We start from the raw sequence: 9216 nt of genomic DNA, 5'->3' as shown, positions 1-9216 counted from the left end.
GCCAATTTATTTAAATTTCTGCATTAAAATCTCTAGTTCCAGTGGAGTGAAAAAGACACTTCTTGTTGTCTGTCGTGATGGTGACTGGTTGAATCAGGGCTCCATTGATAATTGCTTTTCATAGTTGTTAAGCATGTGTTCAACTCTGATTGGACCTAATGAGAGTTGATTAAACTAACTCACAGTAGCTTTTATTAGTTTCCAGCCTTAGCCTACATCAAATTAGAGTTGAGGATGGAGTCTAAGTTGGTTAAACCTGTTTTGTGAGATGGACTCCTGGTAGCATATAGATTCTATGCAGTCTAACAACAAAAAAAGGCAGATGTTTTTACCCTTAAGACCAAATTTTCCATTTGCTAAATAAGACAACAGAAATTACCTTAATCATATATGGAATCCAATATAATACATTTTGATCAAGGTAAAATAAGCAATTGCTACTTGTAGGAAACAGCTGAGAATTGTACATAAATGCACAAAATGGGCTTCTTACAAAAAAGAAACTGCTTTTTTGATATGCATTAGAGAAACACAGATTTGAAGTCTGATCAGACTATCTAGACTCTCATCTAGATAGTTAGTTTGAGACTCCCTCTAACTAAATAGGGCCTGAATGTGGATAACAAACCAAATTCCAGGCTACTATTGCTGGACATTTATAGAAGGAGATCATCTTTGACAGCATGAAACAAGAACACTTAGATCTTGAGATAAATTATTGTTTCCTCTAGGTGTAGACAGTTTCCAGACAGCCACTAACGCTATAACAGCCCATTCCAGATGCTCTGTAATCGCTGTGAGATCCCATGGCCTTTGAATTAATGAAGCCAATCGAGTTACCTTGACTGCTAGACAGACGTAACACTAAGACCTCTGAGAGCACTGCTTCCTTCTGAGCTATTAAGCACCGAGGTTTTCAAGATTTTATGACACTCTAATTTATTGTTTTCATCTTAGCACATTAGCAATGGGCTAAATGTAGTGAGGTGAAGGCGTTTAACTTCCAGACTTGGTTAAGTACAATATGGTCCACAGAGATTATTAAAACGTCCTTATAAACATTTTTTTTTAATTTAGCTTTACTTAATGTTTCAAGTTATACAGGTGAGTTACTCCAAAACTTAAATAAGTGAAAAAAATATCAAAATGACCATCACATTTTGTGTTTATGGCCTTCAATAGACAAACTACTGTATATACAGACACACAGCTCATTCTTAAATGTCTTCACATTCAGGCCAAGTCATGCTTCCTCCGTGGAAAGTGAGTGTACTGCACAAAAGAATGTGTCAGTGCAATGTATGAGTACTGTGTTACTTTTGGATGGGGTAAATGAGTCAGTTTTTATATGGGTGCATTCTTGCGTCATTCGCCTGTGCTTCTACAACAGTGATGAAAAAAGGCTTCTTCTATGCCGTATAATGTTAGTTTGCATTGTTCCTAAAAATGCTTGGATCGACCACTTTATCTCTCATCTGGATCTTTTCAGTTTAAGATACATTGCTATTAAAATTAGCTTAAACTAACCAGCTTAAGATTAACTTTTCAACCTTCATAACATATTTTTATAACTTTTGTCATTATAAGTCGACTTACAAGGAGTTGAATGACACCTCCGTCATGGCCCGAGGGGGTCGGTCTTGCTTTAAGCAACTTTGAGGAGAGTGGTAGTAACCCTGCCACACAAAACAACTACAAATGTGGAGACTACTTTCTGGCATACATGACTTTCACCTTTCCCCATTCGTTATAAACAGGGAAGTCAATGCAACTAAGTTTCCATGAGAGACTGTATATATTTGTGCAAACTGTGAAGGGTTGATATGACAAGCAATGCAGCACCTTCCTGCTGGGATTTATACCTGTGTTTACTGTGAAATTATCAAAAATAACATTATTTTTATCTGTTGCTAGGCTCTAAACTCGCTAGCACATCAGTCGCTGATGAGTCAGGTGGGGGGCAGCGGCTGTGAAGGAATAGGGTACAAAACCAAAGGTAAACATTTCTTATTTTCAACCTTGTCATATGACAATGTTTTGCCAAAATTAGATTCATTACCTCATCATTATTCATCTTTCACTTGCCACTGGAAACATGAGCTGTTCCTCATCGGAAATGTAGTATACCTTCAGCCAAAACAACTCAGTTTTTTTTTTTTTTTAATCAACCATAACTGAAAGTTTTTTAGAACTGTTTTAATATGATTTTTCTTGTATTTTCCCAAGCAATGAGGAGACTGTGATGAGGAGGATGGACCTCCATTTTGCTTAAGTATATCAGCACTCCAACCAGAAATTATTTTGGTGTGAGCCAACAGAAGTAACAGAATCTTTATTAGGTGTTGAAATATCTTTAAAAAACGGAGCAAAAATCTTTGGTTACTTTGGTTACTTTCTAAATTAAGCCTATTTTGGGGTTGCCATGACCAGCGTGACTGAGAATTTACACAGGCATTATCTGGGAAGTTAAACCTTGGGCTTATTTCTTCTAAACACAAAAAAAACTATAAAATTACTAGCATTAAGTGTGAAAAAAAGAGGGTAATCCAAACTCACCTCTGGTACATATTTGATACTCTTTATTCTTTATTTGATTCTCTCATTACATGAGAAAATAAAACATAAGCTTCTTTTTCTACCAAATTTAAACGGACTTTCTCATTTACCTATAATTTAGGCCATACCTGAGACACAATGCAGAAACCAAAAGCTATGCAAACTTAGAAATAAAAAGTCACTTCTATTTTAAATGTCATAATCTGAAGCTTACATCAAGCCTGTCTGCTACAGCAGTGCTGAAAAGCTTCACTTCTTCACTTACATCATCTTTACTTTAGTATATATGCTAAAGTCAGCAAACACAACTACACACACACACTCTATAATTACAGTGACAGTTGAGGTGTGTGTGTTTGCATGCATGAGATGACCTCACCAGAAATGCCTCCTTTCCTGATGCTCCACTGTACTGCAGTCACATGTTACTGCAGTGTGTCATAAAACATGCACACCAGAGCTGACCTGTCATTGGGGAAAGTTCCTCCTGCCCTTTTTTTACATGTACAGTAAAAGCAACACAAAAGCATATAAAGCTGCAATGTATCATCATGCCTCAACAATGGCGGCTCCATCCTAGTATGATAGAAACAAACACCAGCAGCCAAAACTTTGCCCACAGTGTCCTGCTGCAAAATGAATTAACTGTCTATTTTTTGTTGTGCCAAGGTTAATTTAAGTGTACTGATGGTCAAAATTTTTAACCAAACAGGTGTCCATGTACCAATAAAATGACTCAAACACTGTATCCCAAGAAAGCAAGATCTTTTAAAAGTTGTACATCAATAAAGCAAAAGGAGTAGAGTTTAATTGGTTCTACTACAGCAATGAACAACTAAATTTTATGATAGCTAAGACATATTTATGGTCCTCTCTGGTAAAGATCCAAAAAATAATTTATTAAAACATCTAATATCGTAAAAGAACAACCTGGCACTGAAAGATGTAAAAAAATAAAATAAAATAAAATTAATAAAAATAAAAAAAAATAATATAATAAACTTTAAAAGTGTATGTTTTGATCACAAACATCTTTTTCCTTCTCTGGTTCACTGGCATTTGAAAAGCAGCTGTGTTATAAGTTGTAAGGCAAGGTCAAAGAAATAATGCATAAATGCATTCTAAGTTAATTACATTTGTCCACAAATTTTAAATGCTGGTCAAATCTTTGCATATGTAGAATAATTGCATAGAATACAACATATCAAAAATACAATTCTAAAAATTCTTTCCAACACATATCAATAATAGTGACTTACAATTATTCCACTTCTCCCAAATTCAGTCAGAATTCAGTATTCCTAGGGATCTGCTGATTAATTTCAGGCCAAGATTTACTTGTTTTCAGTTTAAAAATAAATAAACACATCTATAACAAACTAAAGTAGGGAAAATCTTGTATCTAACAAATCAGGTAAGTATTTCCAGTGATATTTACACCATCCGGGTTTGTGTCATTTGGTCTTATAAGCTTCAAATAATGATTGTTACTGATCTTTGTTTAAGAGTTACCGCCTTTCTGAAACAATATAAAAACAGAAGATTTTTACAAAGTGGAGGTATTGTGCAACTAAATATAGACCCCGAAGTATATCCTGACTTCAATCGCCAAAATCTATACAAGACACATCTGGTATGTACTGGACTGCTGGGCTGTGCCTTTCTGATTTATCATTCAAAGATGATGTACATGACGAAGGTCAGTGTGTTCTATGCAATAAGGCATAAAAAAGCAACCCTGTGGTAAAACTTCTGCTATCATCAAAAATACAGGAAGATAAAAAAACAGAGCCTAAAGGATAAAATTGTTTTTAACTCAGAAGTACATCAAATAACTAATACTACATATTAAAATTACCAGAGCCTTTTCATCATTTTAAGCCAAAAATAAGAATGCAATCCTTAGAAAGATTTTCTTTCGTTGGTCCTGCAGCGTCACTGTAACACGTCAATATCACAAAATGACAAAAACATCCTGCTTTTCAAAATGTATTTCCCTGTGTGTCTGTTTCTGTTGATTATTCTCATACCAGCTGTGCCTGGGTATATAAGGACCATCATTCATCTATCACTGAATATTCTCTCTATGCAACCACATTACTAAATACATTCAGAAAATATGAGTTTAGCAGACATAAACTACTTTCATAACAGGTGATATTACTGCTCATCCACATTATGCCACAATTTAAGAAACTACAAAAGGCTCAACATTAAATAGAAAAACTTGTCAAATAAAGTGATTAAATACACAGAATGGTAGATTTAAATATATATATATATAAAAAGTTTATGCAAGCACATTTCTAAAATCATAACAATAACATTTTTAATTGGCTTGTAAATAGTCATGACTGATCTCTGTAAATTTGACTGATACAACTTACTGCATGTGAAAGTGCAGATGAATCAATTCCCCAAAGAGTAAATTACCCATTATTTGTCTGTAGGTCATAATGTTACTACTACCTGTATGCATTAGTGTTTGCAGTAAACTGTCATAGTGACACCTTAATGTAAAACCATCAGAATTGCTAGAACATGAACCTTTTACTCTTTACTCTGAAACAAGTCCCTATTAGTTTTGATAATCCTGATCTGTAGAAAGAGGCTTTCAGATTTTCTGCTGTGTTTTTTGGTTCCTGTGAGAAATGCTTTCATTCTCTCCAGCCTTGACTTTAATGTAGTATTATCTTAGACTAAGCATCCACGGTTAACTCCTATTTTAAATTTCCCATGGCAACAATCTCCACAGTGCCAAGGATATTTGATTCAGCTTCCTACATTGCATTTCACTTCTTTTTTTTTCAGATCTCAAAATCTGTCTTCTCAAAATTTGCCAAAGATGATTAAGGGAAAAAAAATAAATTACTGAAAAGATGTGATATAAAAAAACATTTATTTAGAATTTTTTTCACATTTTCTCAAACAAAACTTTGAAGGTGTTTGGGAATTTTATGTAATAGGCAACAAAAAGTAGAATACAAAGTGCTGCCAAAATATTTTTTGCCAATAAAACATTACCCTAGTCGCAGTTCTTTGCATCCTCCCCCTGCTCTGCCAATTCCTTGCATTTAGTTTTTTTTTCCCTCTTCTCCAAAACTTCCGACTTGCTTTACAATTCCTGCAGAAAAAAAAATATCTTCATAGCAAAATGCTAGAACCACGTTTCTCCTTTTGAGATAATTTCATCTGACACGCAGTGTTTGTTTCTTCTTTAAATACTGCTTTGCATGTAAGCAAAATAATTGGAAGTTTTCTGCAACTGACCGAGGGTCTCAGTTCTTAAAGATTGTTTTTGGGATCTTTATTAAAAGTGTGCATACCCCTAAAAGCCAAAAATGGGAGATTTATTAAACCATTCACACTCAAAAGCAAATGTCCTTCCTTGTTTTTCCTAAAACTATTGATACAGTAATGTTTCCCTAACAAACCGTTGAGGACATCATAGAGCTACCGGATTTTATTTTTTCTTGGTAACTCGCTGGTATGTCAGTGCCTGGCTTTCTCCCTACTCTGAGAGCTTTTTATTTGGTCCCAACACTTTAATACATTAAAGAATAATTAATTAGCATTTGTCAAAAATTGTACCTTCAATTTCCACTTTAAGTTGCACACGTCATCAGTCATTGATGGCGGTACCACAGCTGTGACTGTTACGTCCGGTGACTTTGTACTGTGGTGAGAACAGACATCAGCTATGTGTCCAGGGTCTTAAACATGAAATGGCCTCACTTTCTTACTGCTAGATCCAAATATCAGTTTCCACGAGCATAATGTACAGAAACAGTAGCCTACAAACCTGGCAGGAGCCAGATTGATATGTGTAGAACTGAGTGAAGTTCAACGTTATCAATCCTGGATGGCTAACGTCAGTGTTGGGAAAGTTCTCTTTATACGTGAACTAGTTCAAAGTTCAGTTCACACATTTTAAAATGAACTAGTTCAGTTCATAGTTCATAATTCAAAATTTTGAACTAAGTTCACAGTTCCAAAAAATGGAAGCCATAGCCTATTGTAGAACCACAGACAGCAATTATTTTATCAGTTGTAACACTGAAACTGTGCGTCAGATTTTATCTTCATATCCAGCTTTGAATCCTTATCCAACCAGGGTTTACATTAGCATTGAGGGGACAGCATTTCCCCATTGTTGCTTTAATGCTTTGTTGCTGTCCATTCACTTCACACTAGTAGCAGCTGCAGCTTTCACCCCTACAGTATATTCTCAAAAACATCAGGAAAAATGTGCTGCTTGAATGGTCTTTTTTATGAGGAATTATTAAAAGAAAAACAGGAAAGTAGTCTTTAAGGTGCAAATGTTTTTTTTATTTTAATATTTTTTTTTCCATTTGAAATTCCATTTCAGTACATATGCCGTTTCAGATTTGCTTTGGATGTTACTGAAGTGCTGATTTTTTTACTGAAAGCCGGCGGGCAAAGTTTGCAGAGAAATGTAAGATTGTTGCCATCATCCTCACCGACCACCTGGTCATAAAACTGTTTTAAGTGATCATACTGCTGCTTTTTCGCATCCACGGTCGCCTCCATGCTGCTGTGGCTTCCGCGCTGTATTTTGTTTAGATGACGCATGCAGCTGTAGGCTACGACGCTGGTAGCTGGTGTTGCCAGATTGGGTGTTTTTCCCCCCCGCTACATATTAAGGCCTGTTTAAGGTGTGATTTAGCCGGGGTTTCGCCTGGAGGGCTCTATAGAAATCTGGCAACCTATTGAACGGAGTTGAACTGAGAGAGCGTGCCGTTCACAGACACCAGAATGAACGAGTTCACAATAACGTTCATCAGGCAATAATACAGTACGTTCAGTTCACGTTCGCCCAAAATATGAACGAGTTCATGAACTTTCGTTCAATGAACGCGTTCAGGCACAACACTGGCTAACGTTCAGTCTGTCCGTGAGAAAGAGAGACGCTTGGTACAATACTTGAGCTGATTGGGTGACGTGCCACCTGGCACCCGCCTTTCCTAGTACGCTTTCGGCCAATCGAAGCAGCGAATTGTGACGTTTCATAAGTTGATCAATCTTTCCGAATTTTTCCAAATCTTGTCAGAAGAAAAGTACAGACATCTTTCCCATCTACAAATGCAGAAAGTGCTTCTCTTTGCTCCTTTTTAAACAGGATATAATTGCTGTTTGAGCTAAAACCAAGTCAATTGGTGTGTCGACAGGTGACTCCTCCAGGGTAGCCATGTTTGTTATGCCCCGCCAAGGCCCTTCTGACTGTCGTCATTTCTACAAGTCCAAAAAAACACTGCTGGCATGTCATTCATCCTATTCGCTGGTTGTTACGAGACAGACGTTTTAGTGGATTTGTTGTGAGAAGGAAAACTTACATCTTGCGACCATCCAGCTTGCAGCGCAAGGGTAGTACCCTACCCAGCTCTCTCAGTTTTTTGCATCAGCTACCATATGACTTAGCGTTACAGCATAGTTCATGATTGTTTACAATCACTTATTTTGGGTATTTGCCCAGGGACCAATGATGGATTCTATTTGTGATCAAATAAAAAAAACCAACCAAAAAAAAAAAAGCAAAGCGAGACTTTTCAAAGTTAAGATTCACACTCAGCACAGGATCATAATATTCTCAAATCTCCAAATGCAGGTTTAAGGAACTTACCACTCTTGGTGTCCTTTCCATCCACCAAGGGTCTGTAGTCAGTCTTAGAAACAGTTTCTCCCACTTTGTCGTCATAACTCTCCTTCTCAAGCGAAGCCACAAAATCTCTCTTCAGCAAGGCCTCAGCCGGGGCCCCGCCTCCGCCTCCACCAAGAGCATCTCTCAGACTCAGGTCCATGCTCCTAAAACTGGAGAGAAAAAAATTAAAGACTTTATTTATTTTGTCATCTACTCCATCCTCCTACTACTGTAGATTGGAATATGAAAACAAAAGGTTCCTTAAAGATGACTTTTTACTAAATTAATCCCAATGAAACTAAAACTTTTTCCAATTGAGGAGTTCTGGATAGAGCATGGTGACGGACAAAAAAAGCTTTTTTTTTTTAATTGCAAATTTTTTTTGTTTTTTTTTTATTTTGATATAATTACTGGTGTAAGTGGGTCGCTCTGTGAGCTAAAGGCACATTTTAGAGTCTCTATACTCCAGTTATTGATTAATCGATTACTGAATTAGCTGACAATTATTTCAACAATCAACTAATCAGAATTGATCAGATTAATTGTTTCAGCCCTAATAATAATGTATAACTACTCTTACTTGAGTCAAATTTCTGTCTTTTGATAACTTTTCTAAAAAACAAAAAAAGAACAAGTGTGTTAAAAAAAAAAAAAAAAAAAAAAAAAAAAAAAAAAAAAAAAAACACAAAAAAGCACACCAGAGAGACACACACCTCAGTTTATGGTTTTGAGACATCTTTTTTTTTTTACTCAAGCTTGACTGGTTAAATATTTTTTTCTATCTACTGATCCTACCATTTTATTTGGAGGTCAGGTGAAAATACAGCAAACGGTAAACAAAATGTGGTTAATGGAAGGAACTCAGCCTAGTCTAATAATAAAGAATATATTAAGTTTATTTTGAGAAGCGCGTTCTCCACCTGACGTTGTTGTGTAATAACCGTAAATTATATATATATATATATATATATATATATATATATATATATATATATATATAT

The 9216-nt window shown here is 35.8% G+C and overlaps 1 protein-coding gene across 4 annotated transcripts in view; it reads right to left on the bottom strand.

Moving 5' to 3' along the window:
* Nucleotides 1-9216, bottom strand: part of LOC107088620 (microtubule-associated protein 4-like) — a 100717-nt gene that overhangs the window by 78202 nt on the left and 13299 nt on the right. For all 4 annotated transcript variants that reach the window (XM_015380904.1, XM_015380906.1, XM_015380908.1 and 1 more), the window contains exon 2: nucleotides 8198-8385. In XM_015380904.1, coding sequence (XP_015236390.1) covers nucleotides 8198-8375 — 178 coding nt within the window. In that variant the 5' untranslated portion in view covers nucleotides 8376-8385. The remainder of the gene's footprint in view (nucleotides 1-8197; nucleotides 8386-9216) is intronic.

The sequence above is a fragment of the Cyprinodon variegatus genome, unplaced genomic scaffold, assembly GCF_000732505.1.
Source record: "Cyprinodon variegatus isolate N-32 unplaced genomic scaffold, C_variegatus-1.0 Scaffold224, whole genome shotgun sequence".
Taxonomy (NCBI): domain Eukaryota; kingdom Metazoa; phylum Chordata; class Actinopteri; order Cyprinodontiformes; family Cyprinodontidae; genus Cyprinodon; species Cyprinodon variegatus.
Note: the sequence above shows the minus strand (reverse complement) of the source record. Positions and strands in the feature narration are given on the sequence as shown.